General features: G+C 41.7%; 1 protein-coding gene across 1 annotated transcript in view; it reads left to right on the plus strand.

Moving 5' to 3' along the window:
• SLC9A4 (solute carrier family 9 member A4) overlaps nucleotides 1-20,481 on the plus strand; it is a 59,673-nt gene extending 39,192 nt beyond the window's left edge. The window contains exons 7-12 of the mRNA XM_057743037.1: nucleotides 531-601; nucleotides 4,189-4,350; nucleotides 9,601-9,697; nucleotides 13,587-13,718; nucleotides 14,447-14,534; nucleotides 20,126-20,481. Of these exons, the coding sequence (XP_057599020.1) occupies nucleotides 531-601; nucleotides 4,189-4,350; nucleotides 9,601-9,697; nucleotides 13,587-13,718; nucleotides 14,447-14,534; nucleotides 20,126-20,481 (906 nt within the window). The remainder of the gene's footprint in view (nucleotides 1-530; nucleotides 602-4,188; nucleotides 4,351-9,600; nucleotides 9,698-13,586; nucleotides 13,719-14,446; nucleotides 14,535-20,125) is intronic.
• The last annotated feature ends 2,702 nt before the right edge of the window (nucleotides 20,482-23,183 follow it).

The raw sequence follows: 23,183 nt of genomic DNA on the forward strand, positions 1-23,183 counted from the left end.
CGGGGAACTAAGATCCCGCAAACCACATGGCATGGCAGAAAAAAAAAGAAAGAAAGAAAAAACAAACAAAATGAAACAAAAACTGAGGCATATAGATAAATTTTGATGTTATATGTTGCTATTATAATAGAATATCTGTAGAACTATATTTTCAGAAACAGTATAAGTTGGACACTGGCATTTTCTTTCCCAATGAAATTTAAAGAAATAGTTAATTATTAGGCTTTATATCCATGTCATTTCAGTAATGAGAAATGCCCTAGATCATTCCAGAAAAATAATATGCAAAGCAAACCAGGTACCTTGTTTTCCGTAAAGAACTTATCTACAGAGCCTTTGCATCATGAAACTTAACTGGCATGACTGGGAAAGGCATTATAAGTTCCGTTACATGAACAGAGTAATAGAAAAGAGGACATGCTCCAGGAAAGTAAAGCCCCCTTTGTTTTCTAAGGTGTATTAACTTTCCTTGCATGCCTTGTAGAGTTAACAGTTCACCAGCAATCATTTTTCTGTGTTTGGTTTGGCAGCTGATGGATCACTTGAAGGCTGGAATTGAAGATGTGTGTGGGCAGTGGAGCCACTACCAAGTGAGAGACAAGTAAGGAGGCTGAGCTTTCACCCTCCGAGGAAGGATGTATGTGACGTGGGGAACCCCAGAAGGTTCCACTGGAGGCTGAGCATAAAACTGGAAAGAATCCCAGGAAGATAAAGGGCCTGGGAGCCATGCCAGACAGGAAGCAGGCAGAAGTCCTGGGAAATGGACCACTAGGTGGAGGAGGCAGTGAACTTGGGCTTGGTGCCTTCAGAGGGAAGGAGTACACTGACAGATGGAATTTGGAGATGCCAGATTTAAGTTTAAGACAAGGACATCTTTCCCAATGATAAGAGAAGTGCAACTGGGGAAGGACAGGCTTTGTGAGGCTGCAAAGGAGGGTTGGTGATTCCTCAGGGATCCTGGGGAAGAGATTCCTCCATTGTGGGGGAGGTCCTTCCTGCATAAGGATTCTGTAAGGACGCCAGAGCCCCTCTTCTTTACCATGTCTCACATTTCAGAATTCATCCTCTTCTGGATTTGGTCTACAGCCATATATATATAAATACACACATATATATATATATATGTATTTATTTTATTCATGTATTTATTTTGGTTGTGCCAGAGTTTTAGTTGCAGCATGCAGGATCTTTAGTTGCAGCATGTGGGATCTAGTTTCCCAACCAGGAATCGAACCTGGGCCCCCTGCATTGGGAGCTCAGAGTTTTACCCACTGGACCACCAGGGAAGTCCCTATAGCCATATTTCTTAGTGACATGGCTCTGAGGAGAGTTTCTTGAGGATGAGGAAGACGAGCCTTTTGGAGTTTTGCACTGCTGTTTGGAGGATTGTAGGAGTTAGCAGCAGTCGAGTTAGCCAAATGGTAGATATTTCCACTCCCGGGCTTGCCAACATATTGACGTTGGTGATGCCAAGAAAGACTAGATCTTAAAAATTCTGGCTCTTGTGGGGCGGTGGCACAGAAACTGAGAGCTTTTGAGTGGGATTTTTTTTTTTTTTAATTTTCTGATTTGGACCATTCTTTAAAGTCTTCACTGAATTTGTTACAATATTGCTTCTGTTTTATGTTTTGTTCTTTTTGGCCCTGAGGTATGTGGGGTCTTAGCTCCCTGACCAGGGATCAAACCCGCAACCCATGCTTTGGAAGCAGAAGTCTTAGCCACTGGACCTCCAGGGAAGTCCCTTGAATGGGATTTTTTTTTAATGAGGTAGAAAGAAGGATTGTTTTAGCAGTTCTCATAGTGTTAAAGTAGAATTTAAATTACGTGACTATCCACCAATCTAGAATTTAGGCCATGTATTTTTTAAGTTCAAATGCCATAGTTATTCCAATAAAACATTATTATTCTTCCATTTAGCCAAATCTATACCTAATTTTCTAAACTATGTCAAGAGCCATAAGACACCCTCAATGTATGCTAGGTCTTCACAACGTAGTACACGTGATCCTGGGGGAAAAAAGAGAAGGGCCCCGAACAAATAATTATGGTCAATATGGGGCATGTTATAATAGACACAAGTGCATTGAACTCTAGTAATACGGAAATGGGAATGAGTTTGGGAAATAAATGAGCTCTCCAGGCAAAGAAGAATGGAAAGCCTGCCAAGCAGCAGCAGTGTGTTTCCATATACAAAGGTGAGGGAGAGCCTGCCATGGTTTGGATATGGTCAGGGAAAGTAACACGGTGAGACAAAAGGAGGACATGGTTGGAAAGACGGGGACATGCTTTTATGGTACAGCGCTAAGGAGCGCTGTACAGCCATTAACACTATAAAGTTCTATATGACCTTTAAAATTCATATCAAAAGGCTGTTAAATAGGAGAGAGGCATGGCCATACTTGCCTTTGGGAAGGCACACGCAACAGCAATATGGAAGCTGGATTAAAAGGAGAAGAATTATCTCTCACATCATCTCCTTAACTGTCCTGCGTTATGTCTATTGGTCTCATTTTAAAGGTGAACACACCAACTCCAAGAGGTCAGTGAGCCTGTCGCACTGTGGAAGCTTGATGTGAGTTCAGGTCTTTTGTTTTCAATGGGCCACAGAACTTTCTGATTAGTCAGGGTAAGGAACCGGCCGAAGGGGTACTGGAATCCTTCTGGGGTAGACAGGCTTGCTATGGCATAGGGAGGGGAGGGTGAGAAAAGGGAAAATGAGAATGACCGTCAGATCTTCAGACATGGAGCCCAGGGAGGTAACAATGCCATGGTTAAGTTTACAGGCTGTAGAAGAATGTTTAGAGTTAATAACAGATTCTGCTTAAGATGCTTCATGTACTCACTCAGCCCCCTTTTGGAATTTATTCACAAGTTCAGGAAGAAATCATGGCTGGTGATAGAGGTTGTGAGTTGTCAGTGAGTATTTGGTAAACAAAGCCATGGGTGTGGGTGAGATGACTACCAGCTGGTGAAGACATGAAGCTTCCTGAGGACAGGACTCTGAGAAGCTTCTATGCCTTTGGGACAGGAAAGGAAGAAGAAAGGCAGAGGAGACTGGGAAGAAGTCGTGAGCAAGGCTGCAAGGGAAGCAGGATGTGCAGGGCTCAGAGGAAGTGACCCAGTGGCCCATCAGGAGAAGCAAGTGGCTGATAGGGCAGGACAACAGCCACCACTGGCCTTGAACAGCACAAGGTCAAGGTGATCCCAGGGTGAGGAGCATCAGAGAAGTCCTGATGATTGGGGGGCCCAATGGTAGTAGATTGAGGAATTAACAGCAACAACAGGCTCTCATGAAGAAACGCAGAAAACTGACCCAGTTGGAGCCAGAGTAAGCCTGGTATGAACCAAACACAGATCACAGAGCCCAAGGAATCAGAGCCTGCTCAACCCAGAGGAGCCTCAGTTGATAAAGAGTCCATCCACCTCACAGACCAGGAGACTAACCACCAGGTGAAAAACCAGCAGTCCAGAAGGTAAAGCAGGCAGACACATTACTCTTTGAGTGGAAAATGATTGGAGGTGTTGAAAATTCCTCCTCTAAACAAATGGCAGACTCTGAAGGCACCACATGCCCCATGTGGCTCAGTCTAATGGGCCAGCCAGAGTTCTGCTACGATGGTCAGTGGCCATCAGCATCTGGCCTGTTCAGATGCTCCATCACTCACACTGTCAAGGTATGTGTGGGTTCTCCCCCAGCCCCCACCTAATTGGCAGGGTTCAAAATGATCCGCAGCATAATGGACAAGACTACTCTAACTACCAGGCCGTTTAAACTTACAGATTCTGATTGAACGGACCGGCATCACTGCAAATGCAGCTGTCACTGGTAGGAGCTATTAGGATGGAACAACCAACGCTCCAACCCCATTTCTTATCCCACAATTAGAACTGAGCTGGGCCTCCTTGCTTCCCACTAAATGCTCACTTTTTGCCCTGATTACAGCTTATCCCTTCCTTTAGTTTGGTTGATTTTCAATGTATCCAGGCCATTAGGCCATCTTTTTTATTTTAAAAAATGTATAAATGCTATGATTATTTTTTTTAAATGTGTTCAAAGTCTATGATTCTAGACACTGTCCTGGTGTTTTTCAGAATAAAGTTAAATGGTAGTTTATTTCAAGAAAAAATATATACTTACATAGCACATACAGAGATTGAAGATTTCCAAACTGTGGTTTTCTTTTTCAGGTTTAAGAAGTTTGATCATAAATATTTACGGAAAATCCTAATCCGAGAGAACCTGCCAAAATCAAGCATCGTTTCTTTGTACAAGAAGCTGGAAATGAAACAAGCTATTGAGATGGTGGAGACTGGGATACTAAGTTCTACAGCCTCTTCCATCCCCCTTCAGTAAGTGACATCCGCCCTTGATCTAGACTTTCAGTGTCAGAATTACAAGGGTCACTAACTCATTGCTCCATTTAAAGGTAATATTAGGAGTGAAGAGGCAGAGAAATGACAAAGGAAAAGTGGAAAAAAATAAGATCTAACTCTTGGCATCTTGTAGTTTGGTCCATGTTCAATCTGTTTCAGCTAGTTTCTGAAAATTATGTTCTAGCAAAACAATGAGAGTTTTTTTAACATCTTTCTTTGGGACTGAGGGGCAAGTGAATTTATAGAGGATTTTCAGCATATTTTACAAGTCTTTATCTTCCTGATTAGACATTTCTACACTTTAACCCCTGCTCATTTGGTTCTGCTGATCTTAGCATTGTCTTTCTTCCATAAGTCACCACTCTTCCTGTCTTCTATGAAGAGAGACCAGGTCAGCATCCTAGGGTGCTAACTTGGATTTGGGCATGAGTTGGTAGGAGCAAGAGGTGTGGTGATTGGTGGGATATTTAAAGAGAAGGCTGTGTTTGTCATTGTGTCTCAGGTAAAGATCTGTGTGCAGTTGGGAGATTGCCTAAGGCTGTGTGAGACCAGCTGTGAACAGGAGCAGGGAGGAGACTGGCTTCCCGTGGGACAGAGGACCTTAGGGAGTTGGTGAAGAGGCGGGTGTAGGGAGGGGAAAACCGGTACATAGTCCATCATTACAAGATGATTCCCTTTGAAGCCTGGTGCTTCAGTTTGAGCATCTGGAAAGCAATTGTCCCAAGAGCTAGTAGACATTTTTTAAAGCTGCTTTAAATCTCTGACATTTAATGAGAAGTCCTTCAATGTCACAAGAATTAATTCACCCCCTCCCCAAAGATGCCCAGTTTTCTTCCAAAAACAGTTTATGAATTGAGGAAATTAGTCTCAATGTATATTTAGCATAAGGAACACCAATCCCTCTATCCTGATATCTTCAGAAGATCGTGAGTTTCAATTATCTCCTCACCTCCTCACATTTCAAAAGCAAGTTGAGAGAAGAGCTGAGAATAGATAGCAATGAAATTGTCGTGAACGCCTGAGTGTTATTTCTCACTCCTTACTTGCTAATGAATCAGACACGCCATCACCTTTCTTACACAGGAAAAATCCAGCCCTAGAAAAATCTAAAGGAGCATCCTTGAGGGCATCTGGGTATAAACAGAAAGCCTTCTGCCTTATTTCTCAGCGTGACTGTTTTCATGGTTGATCTGTTTGTTTTGGTGCTGCCCATTACATGGCTTTAAGGAAACTTCTGATCCTAAATTGGCAGTGTGCTAACAAATATTTATTGGCAATGCCACCCTGAGCCATATGAGAGCTTGAGGCAGAAAGAAAAACCGGGGATATTGATCTTGTCTTTATTTAAAATGTTGATATTTCATTCATCATGGATAATTTTGCATTGACTTTTATTTTCTACAATATTACCTTCAAATTCTACTTCACTTAATTCCTGAACTTTTGGGCATCTCCTTAGCGAAGGCAAGAGCTACGGCACCTGTTATATGCCACGGCTGTGGAAGCAGACAGTCCCTGCCCTCACGGAGCTCACCCTGGAGCAGGGTCCTGGCGGTAATAAAATAGGTCACACACATATACGATCATAAAGCCCAGGGAGCTATGAAAGGATGAGAAGGAACCTCATCTGGTCCCCAAGCAGTTTGACCTGCTCACTGAAGGATGAATGGGAATTTACTCAATGCTCGGCAGGAGGGCTAGACCTGGATGGGTGCAGGCAGTTTAGACCACAAGGAACTTCCTCAAATGCCTGCTCACTAGTGATGTGAGCACTTGGTCTAGGAATGCAGGGGCACTTATCTCAAATGAGAATCAGTCTTTCGTGTGCTAAAATATATTTTGAATCTCTGTATTGTATTGCATTGATCATAAGCAGGTTTTGCAAGTCCTGATCTCAAGGCAATTTTTAAGCCAGTTTTATTTAAAGGATGCCCTTGTGTTGAGTCAATTATTTTTCAGGCATTGACTCAAAATTAGTAAGAGAGCCTTCTAGGTTAGAGACATTTTCCCCTCTATAGCCCAAAAGGGTTAGTTAACCGAGGTGGGAGAGGAGATTTTTAAAACCAATATTTACTACAAGTTTAGTATTTAAATTGCATTCATTTGATCTCATCAGAAATCTGTAGGACATCAAGCAAAAAGGAATTCCTCTCCTAAGATCAAAGCAGTAATTTCTTAAAAAACAAACCTTCATACAATAATAGGAAAAAGAAGTGTGTACTCAGCTCGCTTTTTGTGATTCCGTATGAGAGGATAACAACAAAACGCACATATTTTTTTTCCTTTAGAAGTTTAAGCAATTGTTCTACAAGAGGTTTAGATTTCCAAACTCTGTGACCTTCAGGAGAACACTACCCCTAGAAGTTGTCTATGGCGCACTACGGACAATGCTGGCTCTATGGAATTCCTTTACTTTTACATAGATCATTTTATTTGACTCTCAGAACAACTCTATGGAATAGATAGACTGTGTACTTGGATTATTATTCTAAACATTAGGCACCTCGCTTTACCCATGAGCAGTAAGCTCTTAGAAACATTAGTGGGTAGAGGCTCGAGCTAATTAAAAAAGATATTTGGTTACTATTAAAGAGATTAAAATATTTACAATAAATGTATAGGCATAACACACTAAAGCTGTACAATTTCAGAATATTGTCTTTTAAAACTCCCAAATAATTATAACATCATTTATAAAAAAGCACAAATTTATTGCAGTTGAAGAATTTTTAAATTGATCACATATTGACAGGTGTAAGTTTACAGTCATGCATTCTGACACCAAAGGCTCTAGAATGAAGATTCTGATGCCGTGTTCGCTTCCGTGATAGAACATTGCCTTGTAGGAAGCCAAGTCCACGGCTCTGCATTCTTCACTTGTTTTCCGTGTTGGTCACCTTGGGGACCTTTCTAAGAAGACACAAGGCAACCACACACACAGAAGAGCTGTTGGTACCATTGTTTACTTAGGGGGCATGTCCTTCAGTCAGCATACATTTCCCTGGATTTCACGTATAAGCTACTAAAAGAGGATGGATTCTTCCAAGTAAATCAGGATATATTTGATCTTTTGGGAATTCATATTATGACATGAAGATAACATCTGCTGGATTTCATATCTATATTGCTGTGTTTAGAATTGAAACCTCTTTTTACATTATTAGAGCATCTGCCTTTTTTTGAAAAGGTTAAGAGAAATATTAAGGTTAAAAAGTTTAAGGAGTGGACTTTTATTTAAGGTGACAGAGACTTCCTTTATGGCTAATGAATGAATGCTCCAGTGACAAGAGTCTTTCAGTTTATAATTTTACTTTTTTGACCTGTTCTAAGGATTTTATCTTTCCTGTGCTCATGAAATGATCATTTCAGGGATGATTTTGCTAACAAAGTAGCAGGTAGGAAAGTCCACGTGTCACCGTGCCCGAGTCAATAATTCATCCTTATAGTTTTATAGCTGCTGCTTCTCAGTGTGAATCAATGGGAAGAAAGGCAGTTATGACCCCCGTACTACACATCCAGCCAGCAGCCTAAATAGGCTTTAACTAAGTCTGGTCCTTCCCTAAGTGGTTAAGTATAAACCGGGGAGAATGCCAAGTTAGATCTCCTATCTCAGGTTTAACTTTCCTATTTCCTTTACGCACAGTTTTTTCCTATTTGGTCTTTTTATTATGAACACAGAAAGTGGAACTGTTTGATTAGCTGTTGTTTCTGTGTAGCAATAGATTTCTTCCACCACAGTAAAGGAATGTGTTCAGATTGTGGCTACCCGTGGGTGTATCTAAATCAGAATAAATTTATTTGAAGGACATTTAAACAGCTAGGTTGAAATGCCCTGATAACAATGTTTAAGTCACTGAGGGTGGTAACTCAGTATCAATAGTATTGACGTTTGCAGCTCCACGATCTGGAAACTGATTTCAGTGATTTTGTAGGAAAGGTATTAGTCAGTTGACAGATTGCATTGCTAAGTAAATCCTGGCATGCTGTGATATCCTGTATCCAAGCCCTTAAAAATCTTTTACCAATTGTACATTACTTACAAAATATCTTTGCTATTTATGGCAATATTGCTACTAATGTCTGGGGAAAAGAACTGAAAAAGTGGCCTGTCTTGAAACCAATAACTTCTCTTCTCTCTGGTCAGTTATCCTAAGACCTTTTCAAGCAGGTAATAGCACATAAGAACACATGTGGTTTTAGAAAGCTTCAGCTAGAAAAGGAAAAAAATCACAGCTCTGTAAGGGTTTATACCAAGATGTCAAGAGAGGTGATAGTACTAAAAGATGGGTTTAATTTTCTTTAGTTCTCCTTTATTTTGTTCCTGTGTTCCACAGTGAGCATATATTATTCATACAATAAGTTTTTAGAAATTACCACCACGGGACCGGAGTGATTGAAATCAAATATGTGTGTCACATGAGAATTCTGCACATAGCGATGTCATGACTGAAAGCCTCAGAGGACAATTGTTCATTGACTGCTAACCTGGCCATGACTTGGTTTTTGAGTGCTTTTGTTGGGGGGACAGGAGGGGTGGGAGGGTGCTCATGGTAAAGGAGGCAGGAAGAAGTCAACTGCTTCTAGAATCTCAGAGAGTCCAGAGTCTCCGAGCTGGGCTGGTTTTCATGGTGGAAATGGTCTAATTCTCCTTGTAAAATATGATTTTAGTTTTTTACCATTATTCTTTAACCAAAGATAAAGTCCCAAGATAAATGTACTTATAAATGCACTCATAAAATTTTAATACTGCATAAATTAGTGCTATTCAAAATGTGGTGACTACATGGTGTTGTCTGTGAGCCTTGAAGGAATAATCTTATTTTGTTGAATCTAACAGTGAAACATTTGGTTTGCACTTTGTGGTATCCTTTCTAAGAATGTATTTTCTAATCATTGACTTTTATTGTTTTTACACACATGTCTGTTCATAATAGACATGGAGGAAAAAATTAGCTGATTTGCCACCACTTTAAACCCCTTTTAAAAAATGAGTTAGAGTAACTCCTATATAAAAGCTGCAGGTATAGAATCTATATTTTTCAGAGTGTAAGTCAAGACATATGTGCTGACATTTCATATGAATTTACTAAAACCATAGGAAAGGTTATGTAAAAATAGAACCTTTATGTTTATGAATTAGAACTCCTGAAAGTAAAGTGATGCTTTCATGGTCCTCTTGCCAAGATGGAAAAATAATGCTTGGCTTCCCTCCAATGATGTTTCCAGGGCCCAGAGGATGCAAGAAACCAAAAGACTCTCCCCTGAAGATGTGGAGTCCATGAGGGACATTCTGACACACAACATGTACCAAGTTCGACAAAGGGTGTGTATATAAGACGTGTCCCTGTGGCCTGTCCTCGGAACCAGTCCTCCGGGAATCAGTTCTTGTTCATGTTATAACCCTCTCCTAAGCAGCCTTCTTGCTGAACAATTTCTCTCTTAGTTTGGAGAACAGAAAGTTAATTGTTATGTTTCTGTGGCAAAATTGGCACCCGTGGTATATAAGAGAAATGCAAATCCAGTTGCTGGCCCTAGGGGTCAGGCTGTCCTAGCCCTGCAGCCCAGCTCTCCTGAACCAACAGGGCTACCTAGCTCTCCAGACGGACAAGCGGTGGAGCTCATCCACCAGGGAAGAAAGATGGCCCCAGGGTGCCCGCGATGGTGGCGGCGTCTCAGTGGGATTGACTGCAATAGAGCTTAGAAAATTGACGTGGCTTAGATTAAAATATCAAAGCCACTGTGCTGAAAGCCTAAGGAAAAAAAGAAGACATACCAGGGACTTCCAGGGCGATCCAGTGGTTAAGACTCTAAGCTTCCACTGCAGGGGTCACAGGTTCAATCCCTGGTCAGGGAACTAAGAACCCATACGCCACGTGGCCAAAAAAAACATATATACATACCTACATATATATGTATGTATGTGTGTAGAAATTCCACAGCCAGAGTACGGATAATTTTTGACTCACCCTCATATATCCACACTCCAGTTATATTAAAACTCCTATAAATTCTACAGCCAGAATGTAGATAATTTTTGACTCACCCTCGTATATATCCACAAAAAGGAGACATGTCAGGCACAGTATTTTTCAGTTTTGGGAAAGGGTATGAAGGCTATACTAGCACTTGGGACCTGGCCCAAAGTGCACAGCAAGAACATTTCAGGGGCAGTGGGTGAATCCTCATGAAACTTTGATTTAATCAAATGGTATTTACATTTGTGTCCTCTAATTAGGAGTTACTGAAGTTTGAGGATTCAGTGGAACATCCCAGTTGTTGAATGGGCTTGTAAGTGAGTTCACTGTGAGGGCCTTGGGTTTTGTGACTATGTCACGGGACCCCCAAAACTCGTCTAGTCAAAGTTCCTCATTCTCAAGTAGAAGATGCTGAGGTTAGAGGAGCTGTGTATCTCACTTGTTTAAGGCCACAAAATGAATCTAAGAACCCAGGTCTGCCAGCTGCCCACCGACGGCTCTTTCCATGACTTCAGAATTACGTTATCAAGGGCAAGTGAATGTTTTCTGGCTTCTGTTTTGAGAAGGTCACTGACGACGGGGAATATGTTAGCCAAAGGCCCTGCACCTGCTGGAGGAGCACCGGTCAGGAGCAGTCACAGCATGCTTCTAGTAAATCCCGCAGCTTTCAAATCATTCCAAGTGAAACTGTTTCAGCAAGACTATCACATTCCGCCTAGATAAGTAGTTAAGAACTTCCTGGTCTGAAGAATGCTGGCCAGCTTAGTGAGGGCCAGAGCCCAAAGGGTGCCTGTTACTCAGACTTTCCGCACGGTGGTGGAGGTTGGATTTAGAGAAAGTCCAGAAATAGAGAGAGATTCTGGAACTCCAACCTGGTCTAAAATGAGGCTGACTGACCATTCTCTCTTTTTTTCCCAAATTTCCAGATAGTCACTTTCCTTCTTTGATCAGTGCCTATTCCGTAAGACCTCCAGGTTCCTCCCTTCTGAGCTGTGCAGGATCCCCTTTCCTTGTGATCAAGTGAGCCGATAGGTGATGGAGAGTCCTTCGGGGAGAACGAGTATAGTAAACAGAGGGGAGCTCCACCCCGAGATGGCTATCACTTCTACTTTTGTTACTTGGGAGAATGAGACTCACCAGTCCTGCCCTTTCTGTCTTTCCTTTCTCATCCTATCTTTTTAAAGAAATTTTTATAATATACTTTATTTAACTTACTATATCAAAAATATTCTTCTAACACATCATAAATATAAAAATTATCAATGGGATATTTTATACTCTTTTTTTTAAATTAATAAGTCTTAGAAATCAGTGTGTCGCTTATTCTTATAGCATATTGCAATTTGGGTTAGCCACATTGTTTTTTCCTTAAAGCCTCCTTTATTTTTTAAATTTTTTAAATTTTTTATTTTATATTTGAATGTAATTGATTAACAATGTTGTTGATTAACAAAGGTGAACAGCAAAGTGATTTAGTTATATATATACAATATATTTATTCTTTTTCAAATTCTGTTCCCATTTAGGTCATTACAGAGTATTGAGCAGAGCTCCCTGTGCTCTACAGTAGGTCCTTGCTGGTTATCATCCAGTTCTTACGTAGGTCATGTGACTCCTCTCCTCCACTGTGGTCCTCTTGGTCTCTTGAAGGAAAAACGAAAGATGCAATCCAGGACAGCTGTCTGTCTGCTTTGTTGCTAGTGGGAAGTCTACAGTTCTGAGGCTTGTCACAAAAGGTGACATCTGTTTTCTTCTAGCTTCAGTGATAGGTCTTCAGACCCCACACGGTGCAGGACGAGTGGTTGGGGCATTTCTCAGTCCACGTCTTGGAAGAGGCCATCTTGGGAGTTAGGGGTCACTTCAGGGCAAGGCTGACATGAGTGCAGGGTTTGATTCTGGGGGTTCCTAATACCTGATCCTTCTGAAACTGTGCTGATCCTACTGAGTCTGCTGTACCTGAGGGGGCTCTGGCCGCTCCTTTTGGAAGCCACACCCCTCAGCACACCGGTGGGCAAGTTGAAGAACTAACCCTGGAGGTTCTCAGAGGGACAGCCAGCAGAAGCCTTTGGGAACACAGTGGGGAGGGAGTTTGAGAAACACTTTCTAAACCTACAAGTGAAGAAACTGGCCTCAGCGCAGACCCTAAAGATAAGTCAGAGACGGATGGGTAGTCACACTCAGAATTCCTACATACTTTCAAAGAAGGAAAACAATTTATTCAACTTCAATTCCCTTCAGCAAATACTAAATGCACATCTAGAATGCACAATCTGTCTCCCATAGAGCTCAAGTTTTAGTGGGAAATGCAGGCTTTAAACAACCACTCCCTCCATCACTGAAGCATAGAAATGAAGGAGAGGAAAGAAACTCGCATGTGCATTAAGTGCTCAGGACCTACTAAGCTCCCTGCAGACAGGCAAATTAGACAAGCACCTGGGTGATGTGGTATGAAGCCAGGTGGAAGAGAAAATGTCTAAATGTTCCTTAAGGTACAGCCTCCTCTTAAGCCAAGGTGTAGGGAATTCCTACTAGCAATGTATAAATACACACATACACATATATACATATATATGTACATTTGTGTAAACATACATGCACTGGATTTAGTTTTGCATGAATTGAACATTGATGAAAAATTGTAAAAGTTTTTCTTGGTAGTCTAGATACTTAATTTTTTTTAACATTTTTATGATAGTGTCATATATAATTCTTTAATATCTCATTCTTTAATATTCTTTAATATCACCTTGGAGTGGAGTCCCTTGGCACGTGTGCACCCTGAGAAAACATTGGCCTGGAGGATGAAGTGTCCTCTCCTGGAGGGCTGTCCCCAGCCCCTTCCTGCATCTCTGGTCTCCTCTCTTATCATACTTTAAATAAGTATTTCATTCTCCTGTGATAACAGACCAGTTCCCAGCTCTGCTCCTCCGGTGGCCCTTCCTACCTCCCACCAAGGTGCCTCCCAGCTTTATCTTTTCCCTCTTCCTGGAGCAAACAGCCACACATCTTTCAGCACTCAGGTCAGTGCAGCACTCCTTTCCCAGCCAGATTGGACTAAGTGCCCTTTGCCTGTACCCCATCGCTCCCCGAGCACCTCAGTGTCTTACCATTTACCTGCACACTTAACAGTATAGGCTTATTCGTTTGACTCCCCCAGTAGACTCTATGCCTTTGGAATATCATTATTCATAATTGTTAAAATTCTGTGTACATGTCTGAATCCCCTTCTCTCTGCAGACCCTGTCCTACAACAAATACAACCTCAAACCCCAAACGAGTGAGAAGCAGGCGAAAGAGATTCTGATCCGCCGCCGGAACACCTTCAGGGAGAGCGCAAGGAAGGGCCACAGCCTGCCCCGGGGAAAGCCGGTAAGGCAGGGGGGCCACCTGAGCTGCGCCAGTCCCAGAGCAGGGCCTCCTCAGGGGACTGCCATCAGTGTTTAAACAAACACCACCACTCCCTCATTGCCAGAGAAAGACAAAACTAAGGGGGTGCAGGACACAAGACACTCCCTTCTTTGGGCCTGGGCCTTTGGAGCCCGAGGCATCGGTCCGCGGGGCACGTGGCAGCAAGCTGCCCCCCAGGATGGGTCCGTGACCAGAATACACTCCCTGAGCTATGAGGCTAGACCAGGTGGCCAGGGACTGGACATTCCAGGGGACCCTCCGTGGACAGGGGCCCTGAGTCTAGGAAGCTTACTTCTTCCCCAGGGAGATACAGGGAGGAATTTGTTCTTGCCCAGACTCTTGGACCTGAGCTTCATGACACCCACTGTGTGTCCAAACTACTCCATTTGAGGCCATTTCCAAGCAATCTTACGGGGACTCTGGATGGAGTTGGGTCTGGAGTAGCCCCTAATCTCAGTAGGGCTGCGGGAAGAACTTCAGGAGGTTTATCATGGTCTATTTCATCATGAGAGGGAAAGGAAATACATTGAAGGCAGAAGCATTCTGTTTTCCTTAAATAAAAGCAACTGAAAGGCAGCGATCCAAACACGATGCTCCCATGTGGGTCTGTATCCCTCACTGTGTTTGCCGTGTGAAGCTCTTAATTGCAGTGGCAAACTCTGCTTTTTATTTTTCCTTGTTACCCACAGGCTGGTACCAAAAACATCCGCTACCTGTCCTTTCCCTATAGCCATCCTCCGCCAGCAAGCAGAGATGGGAGGGTGGCTGAATTCACAGGTAACCTGCCTCCTGGCTGCTTCTCTTTTCTGGGAAGACTCAGATGGTAAATAGTTTCAGGCTTGTGGGCCAAAAGGCAAAATCAAGAATATTATGACAAGAAAGAGAGAAAGCAAATCTTTTAATAATTGAGTTCAGAAGTTTAGTGGTGAACACTGAAATTTGAAATTCATATAATTTCTACTTATCACGAAATACTCTTTTTTAAATTGTTTTTTCAGCATTTAAAAATGTAAGAACCATTTTTAAACCATTAACAACCATTTTTAGCTCAGGGGTCATACCCAAAGATGCATCAGGGAGATCTACCTGGGGGTCATCAATTGCTGACCCCTGTCTTAGGGAAACATGAAATGGGCACTTTTTTGAAGCTGTGGGATTCACCTGTAGCTTATAAGCTAGCAGAATTCTCCAAAGTTGGCTAAATTTCAGTGAAATAATTTCACCAAATTTACTGATTGGATGTTTCCCGTTTAATATCTGATGCTTAAATAGAATTCTTAGAATTATTGAAACTGCCCATTGTGCTAATACAAGCTAAGTTATTATTTTTTAAATGTGTATATAAAATGTTTTTCTAGCGTAAAGTGGCATATCATATATATGATATGCCATGTTCTCTAGTTTAATATTCCAAAATTTTAAAGACATAAAATCACATTGGAAATTTGAATAAACTAAACACATAGGATTTGAGAATTAAATCTTTGAAGAGTGAATATAATTATTCCTTACAATGAAACTTTAGTTTTTTCTGGTATAAAAACATGCTTGATATAAAATCAAAATCAACCAGTAGAGAAAAACATAAAAAAAAAAGTTAAAAGCACTTGAAACCCCAGCACCTTTAGATAATCACTATAGAATATTTTGGTAAGCATCCTTCTAGAATTCTATCTACACCATCCTGATCTCTATCCTACCCGGACCTGACACACACACACACACACACACACACACACACACACAAAACATCACAAACAGACAGCACAAAATGATACAGCAAACCATAGAATACTCATTGTTTTGCTATTTTGATCAATCATCTAGTTCACTCAAACAGATGTTGTAGACATATTTTATTGTCAATAGATATGAACCTAGTAATCATTTTGTGGCTTAATAATAGTCAATTATATGAAAGCCCCATAGCTTATTTAACAAAATCCTTATTAACAAATATTTAAGATACTTCCATTATTTAATGAATATAAGCAATGATATCTAATCATTGCTTTGGATCAATTATGATTGATTTTTGCACAAATAACCAATTACTCCCTTAGTATATTTTCTTAGAAGCAAAATTTTTAGATAAAAAATTACATATATTTAAATTTACCCTCAGATCAACAATTGTGAGAAAGGTAATTTCTAAACATTATTAGCATCACTGGGCTATTTTGAGTAAACGTTTGAGTAACCTACTATATGATAGGATAAAATCTATATACCATAGTTAACTTTCATCTGAGTGTTTCTGATTTTCAGTGAGCTTGAATGTCTTTTCATATTTTTAGAGACAGCTGTATTTCTTTAGAGGAAATTTCTGTTTCTGCCCTTGCCCATTCTTTTGTTTCTTTTTTTCTTAAAACAAATTTGAAGAGCACCGTATAACACAAGTAACATCCATTGTCTCATATTTGCTGCCAATAATTTTTCCTCAAATTTCACATTTATCGTTTAGTTTTTAGATACACTTGTCATTCAGATTTTTGTATTCTGATTCATCAAATCTGCTCAATCTTCCACAGAAAAATTAGAGAATGATTCACCTAGTAATTTAAAATCCAGAACTTTCAAAGTTTAATTTTCCCATTTCAGTTTCAAAGCCATTTGATATTTATCTGTGTGTAGATTAAGAAAGAGACACATTTCAGATTGTTTTCAAATGGCCATTCTCCTGCCTCAGCACCTTATTTTCCACTTTTGTTGTACTAGAGCCATTTTTACCCCTAAACTAGAGAGTTTTGGACTTTCAATTCTGTTTCGTTGATCTACTCACCTATTCCCAGGTCACACTCTTATAAGTAATGTTATTTTATGTTAAAAAGAGCTATAACACAAACAAAAGCAAACAAACAAAACAAAAGAACACCAGGTGTAGGGTGTATAATAGATTAATTTTTACAACTCTTCCTGGTACAAACAGCTGGTGCTATTTATGTTGCTTGAGAAGTAGAAAACATGAAAATATCACAGTAATTTCTTGAGATGAACATCAGTATCACAAGCTACGGTAGCAGAAAATAACCACACAGCAGCCTCAGCTGAGCACTAACATACAAATCTCAAGTAAAGCGTGATAAATAAAATACAGCAGGATATTAAAAGAATACTACACTTAACAAAGTAGGATTTATCCCAGAGATGGGGGTCGTTAACATTTGGAAATGCATTTACATTATTCACCAGATTAATAGGTCAAAGCATCCTTTCAATAGATGCCCTAAAAGACATCTCACACATGCTTTCAATAAAAATCATAAAATCCTAGGAAAATATATGTAGGACTTTCATGAAGACAACATAAGGCTCTACTTCTCTACTTTTCCATGCTTCATTTCCTCTCTGTAAAGAGGAGAATATTGGTACCTCCCACATACAAAAATGTCACCTTAAGTGAAGCCAGTTGGTGCAGATAAAACTCGTAGAACACTGCCTGCAACCAAGTAAGTGTGCAAGAAATATTAGCCACTGTTAATTTTAATACTGTTGAGGGACATCGAAGAAGACTTGACTTGGATAGACAGGGGTTTTCTTGAAAGGAAGATGCTACCTTAGAAATGTCAGTTCTATGTGAATTAATCTAGACATGGAATGAAATCCTAGTCCCAATGAATTTTTTTCCTTCAAATGTGCTCAACTGATTCTAAATTTCATTAGGTGAGCAAACAAAGTGGGTAACCCGGAAATCTGAGAAGAAAAAGTAATGACGTGGGAGATATTTTATCAGTTATTCTTAAGTTTTAAAGAATTGTCATAATAATCAGAGTTAGACTGAGATGGTCCTCCATCTATATCTGGGCACAGTTATTTGCATCCACCTTCTCTCCAAATCTGAAGCCTTTATGCACCAGGACAAGGTCATCGAATGGCTGGAGGGGTTCTAGGGGAGGACATGGAGGGAGGTGTGACATCTCTCAGGCAATCCCCTGATGTTCCCCCCAGCTAACCAGGCTGTGACGTGGAGAGCACTGTCCTTCCTGGCTCTCCCCTTGTCCTCCTGTGTTAGGACACGCCCCTCCCTAGATGTTTGGCTGCTCCTGCTGGACTGTAGGCTCCTTTGCCTTTGGGGCTCCCTTGGTGTTGTAAGGAGAGAGGTCCTGCCTGGATACCCCTCCTAGAAGATGAGCACGTTCTGTGGTTGGAGTGTGGTGATGGTTCCCCAGGGGTATGAATGTACCTCATGTCACAGAACTGTACACTTTGAAATGGTTAAATGGTAAATGTTATGCTTTGTGTGTTTTACCACAATTAAAGTAAAACAAAACAAAACCATGGGAAGGGCAAGGTCTGGGTCTCTCAAAAGCCTGTGTTGTATCAGGTGTGGGTTAGGTTCAGCCCTGCCCTGAGCAGAAGCCCTTTCCCTGTCTCTCCTTCACCCACCCCTGGGTGCCTGTGTCCAGAAGTTAAGGCTCTTAGGCAGGTGGAAGGTAGGGGAACAGATACGCAGATTTTGCTGCAAAGGTCTCCATTGATCTCTCCCTGGAACCATGCTGCCTGGTACCGACCTGGAGGAGGGTTGTGCGAATAGGACAGTCCCTACCCTTTCTCCTTCCGCCTTCCACTTTCCAAGCAACTCCTCCCTCCCATTTTGGATGGATCTAGTAACTTAAGTTGAGTGTAAGTTTGCAAGTCAACTGCCCAAGCCTAGGCTTAGTGCTAGGACCCCACTTTTCAGTAACCAGACAGTGGTCAGGAGACGCAGCTAGAATCTGTCCTCTGAGGGGGACCATAACTCAGAAGGATGGTTGGAAACCAGGATGGGGGCTTAGGGGAGAGAGAGGAAGGAATGGCCCTTGGGGGAGAAGGACCAGCCCTTGTTTTCTTAGTGTTCAAGCACCAACAGATCAAGAGGAACTCTGGTCCCAGGCCAGATCATAGAGCAAAAATTAAAGGGAAGTCCTGAAAAAATGGAGAAGTATTTTAACTAATGTTTTCTTTATTCAAGGCAGTTGATTTCCCCTGCACCCTCCTCAACTTCCAGACTACCTTCTCAGGATAATTTGGTTGCACTTTGGAAAAATAGTATTAAACAGGATATTTTAAGTTTTTCTAATGTCCCACATTCCAAACATGTTTCGTCAGGTAAAAACCTGTGTACATATTAGCTCTAGCTGTGAAGTTTTGGGGGGTTTTTGTTTGGCTTGGTTTGGTTTGGTTTGGTTTTTAGAAGGAAGCAGAAAGTGGGAGAAAGGACCCCATTTCAGATTTAAATATAGACATCTTAAAATACCTAAATTTTCAGGAGAATATTTAAAGGGCAAATAGATGTATAAGGTTAGGACTTGAAGAAATGAGAAGAAATGAGATTTGTGAAAAATAGTCCCTTGAAGGTGTGTGCACAGTGAAGTAGGGAAAGACAATGTTCCAGACATGGTTTAGGTATTTGGAGGGGACATTACATAGGTACCCACTGGCTGCCCGCATTCCTGATGTAGCCGTCCCGACCCGCACTTGGCTTTTGTAAAGGAGACAGGGACAGCCTGGCCAGGAGCAGGTGCAGCTCCTCAAACAGGCTCTGCTCAAACTGCAGCCCCATCCTCACCGTGTGATGCTGAAAGTCACTTAACCTCTTAAAACCTCAGCCTCTTCACCTGTGAAATGAGGATCACGATTTTCCTCCTCTCAAAGTGCTGTTGTGAGGATAAAATGGCATAACAGATGCAAAGGGATTAGCACAGTGATAGCACAGAGTACGTTCTCAGTAAGTGAACGTCCCCTTCCTTCTCATTGCCGTCCCGGGTCAGACACACCCTCTTCACTCCTCACCTCCTCTGATAGGAAGATGTCACTGCTGTTTTTCTATTCATGACTCTCTGCTGTGGTCCTCTCCCATCCCTGTTTCTCCAAGTTTGGCTATTTCAAGATCAAATGTTGAAACTCAGATTTAATGCTTTCTGGTAGCCACAGATTAAAAAAACAAACCTAGATTTAAATATTAAAAGTAAAACAAAACAAAACAAACAAAACACAAACCTAGATAAAACCCACCCTTTTCACATCACAGTACCTTGTAACCTTCAGTTTAGCATTGGTCTTTGACAACACAAAGCATCTTTGTGCTTTATGGCTGATAGATCTGATTTTGTGAAAAACACTCCATCACTTCCCTGGGGGAGATTAGCTTGATACGCAGGTTTCCGTGCATTTCTATTTATTTGTCACACTGCACCTCTAGCTTCTACCCCACCCCACCTTGGGGTAGCAACCTCAGAAAGGGAAAACCATGCTGATGAGAAAGGTGAGTGAAGGAGCTGGGACATCTGGAGGACTCTGCTTCCCTCTGAGTTCTTGCATCCGGATATGACATCTCCACTCTCTGATCTTTAAGTCTGTTCTTTCCTCCTTTGGTCATACTTTCCCAGATATCGACGGCAGTGATTCAGAGCTCCCATCCGTCATGTTCAGCACACACTCCCCTAAAGGGCCGCTTCAGGAAAGCCGACGGACACAAGAAAAAATTCCGATGAAGAGCTTACACAGAGGAAGGAAGCCACCCCACTCTGGTTATCAAAGAAATACGAGCCAAGAAGAGCACCTGGGTGGGGGCAGAAGGGCGATTTTAAGGCCCAAACCACTCTTTCACGCCCTGGATGAGGAGTTCAAATCTGGGGAGGAGAGTGAGGAAGAGGCCTCAGCAATTGGGTCCCAATGGTCAGCGGAGCAAAGAGCCATCAGGGCCCTCCACAGGTCCCACAGACCTTTGCTCCAAAGAAAGTAGTGTCATGGTGCAAAAGATCGTTACTGGATTTTTCCAGACCACTGTCTTCCAATTATTGTGAAAGAAGGACGTTCAGAGGTCTGGAGAGAGCTATTGAGTTTTGTTATTTTTATTTTTTGTTTTTATTTTTTTGATGTGGACCATTTTCAAAGTCTTCATTGAATTTGTTACAATATTGCTTCTGGGCTTTTGGGTTTTTGTTTTTTTTTTTTAATGTTTTGGTTTTTTGGCCGCGAGGCATGAGGGATCTTAGCTCCCTGACGAGGGATCGAACCTTCACTCCCTGCACTGGAAGGCGAAGTCTTAACCACCAGGCAACCAGGGAAGTCCCTTGAGTTTTGTGTTTGTTTTTCAGAAGCTATTAGACATCTATAAGAGGCAGGGAGATTTTTCAGAGGACTGGGAGCAGACTCGTGGGATCTGCCGCATTCTTCGCCGGTGTGCTTTGCAGATGAATTCCCTGTGAAGGATAGATGTCTGTCACCCCAGGAATTATTCACTAAGTGTGTCATTCATGTAATTTATTGAGATACAAGCGTGATTGGTCAATAATTCCTCTTGACTCTACACATGGGTTAGGTTAGAACCAGGAGGGCCTTTGGAAATGGCCTGGCCCAGCCCCCTGTGTTTACAAATAAGGACACCTTGCCCAGGTCACGTGGTGAGTTGCTGCCTTCACAAGCTGGTTGTCCTCCTCCCAAGAGAACACATTCGATTTTGATTTTGATACGCACTGTGAACTTATTATATGTCTGGGTAGAGGTAAATTTTGTCATACCATTGCAATATTTAATCAGTAGCAATAATAGATGTGATACAGACTATAGAATTAAACTGTCAGCTGTGGGCTTATAGTCTGTTTTGTACTTGGAATGCTTATTTTAAAAATAAGGATATTAGAAACAAAACAGCCATAAACACACCTTAATAGCAATGACACAAACAAGGGGTATTTATTAAACGTGCATTTGTAGGGTGTGATGTTTTCCCCTAGGCTTTGTAGCTAATTTCCAATTTAATTTTCCATTCTCATCATCCCCAAACTTGACCTTGAACTTCATCTTCCGGCTCACCAACTTTGCTGCCTGACTTTATCTTTCCTCCCTCCTCTCACTCTCTTCCTCTTCTCTGTCTTCTGGCCATCCACCCATAGGTTAACAAGAGTTTACAAGTGCTATTGATTGTGCCAGATAACGAATCTGTAATAATCAGTTAGCCAAAGTATCCTTTATCATTGCTATTTTTGATATCTGTAACCATCCCCAACTGATTTAATTCCATGCATCTTTAAAGACCACCATCCCGTGCATCCCAGGAGTCCCCAGACCTGACTTGATCCCCTTAATCAGGCACGATCAAGTGATCCCCTTCCTCCTTGGTGAACCCACACCACTTTGGATGTGTCACAGGACTTATCTGGGAATTACACTTATACACGTGCATGTGAGTCGACCATGGTCTGAGGACAAGGAGGATCCCCAGCCCACTCTGGGGATTGGTAGAGGGTGTAGTAGGTACCCCTGGAGTGCTCTGGGCTATCAGTTTCACATGATGAGTTTTTCCAACAGGTACCAAGCAGTGCAGCAGAGAAAGTTCCCTCTGGAGTGTTGCGGAAGATCTGCTTCTCACTCCCTACTCAGCTCTGGGAGGGGATGGAACCCCTGGGGGTCTCCCGGGCTTGGCCACTGGCCCGCTGAGCAGCACACCTCCTCCATCAAGGGCAGACTTTGCTGTTTTATCTTTAACCTCAAAAAATCGGACACACAAAACAAGCTTATGGTTACCAAAGGGGAAAGATGGGGGAAGGTGATAAATCAGGAGGTTGGGATTAACATATACACACTACTGTATATAACACAGGTAACCAGCAAGGACTACTGTGTAGCTCAGGAAACTCTACTCAATACTCTCTAATAACCTATGTGGGAAAATAATCTGAAAAAGAATAGATATAACTGAATCACTTAGCTGTACACCTGAAACTAACAGAACATTGTAAATCAAATATACTCCAATGTAAAATTAAATTAAAAAAAAAGAAAACCTTAAAAAAATAAAAATCCTATAGCTCAAAAAAAAAAAAAAAATCAAGCACACAACCCACAGAATCCTATTTCTCTCTGTAAGTTTATTTTTGTTTTGCTTTTTACCTTCTCAAACCTATTCATGTTGCTTGCCTGAATGGACTTGGATTTCAGTGAACTCTGAACCTGGGTAAAGAGGCATTTCCTTTTATTCATCCTATGCTACGCAGAGGCTTTCTGCCTTAAAAGGGATTCCACATGTTTTCCAGTGTTTGGGATGCAGTAAATGTCTTTTGTTTATCCTCTCCAAACCTGATGTGATGCCACGGGCCCTCTCCTGTCTCTACTCAACCTGGTGAAAGGGAAACCTAGGCTGTGGACGGGAATCAGCTGTGACAAAGTAGAGATGAGATTCTGGATACTTTTTTGTTCTTCCTTCCTGCTTTTCTCTCTCTCATAAAGGCCATGTACTTCTGTGCTTCTCTTCTTTGAAAAGAAGAGGTAGAAGGGTCATAGGTGGCAGGGCTGGAATTACCACCTGAGTTCAGTGATTAAAAGGACCCTTCCAACATAGGGGGTTACTGCTGTGGCAGGTGTGAGGCAGAGCTCAGGTCTTCAGCCTGCAAGGAAGCTTCTAGAATACACTGCAGCTATTCAGGTGCCTGCCACTCAAATGAT

This window comes from Hippopotamus amphibius, chromosome 7 (assembly GCF_030028045.1).
Source record: "Hippopotamus amphibius kiboko isolate mHipAmp2 chromosome 7, mHipAmp2.hap2, whole genome shotgun sequence".
Classification (NCBI taxonomy): Eukaryota; Metazoa; Chordata; class Mammalia; order Artiodactyla; family Hippopotamidae; genus Hippopotamus; species Hippopotamus amphibius.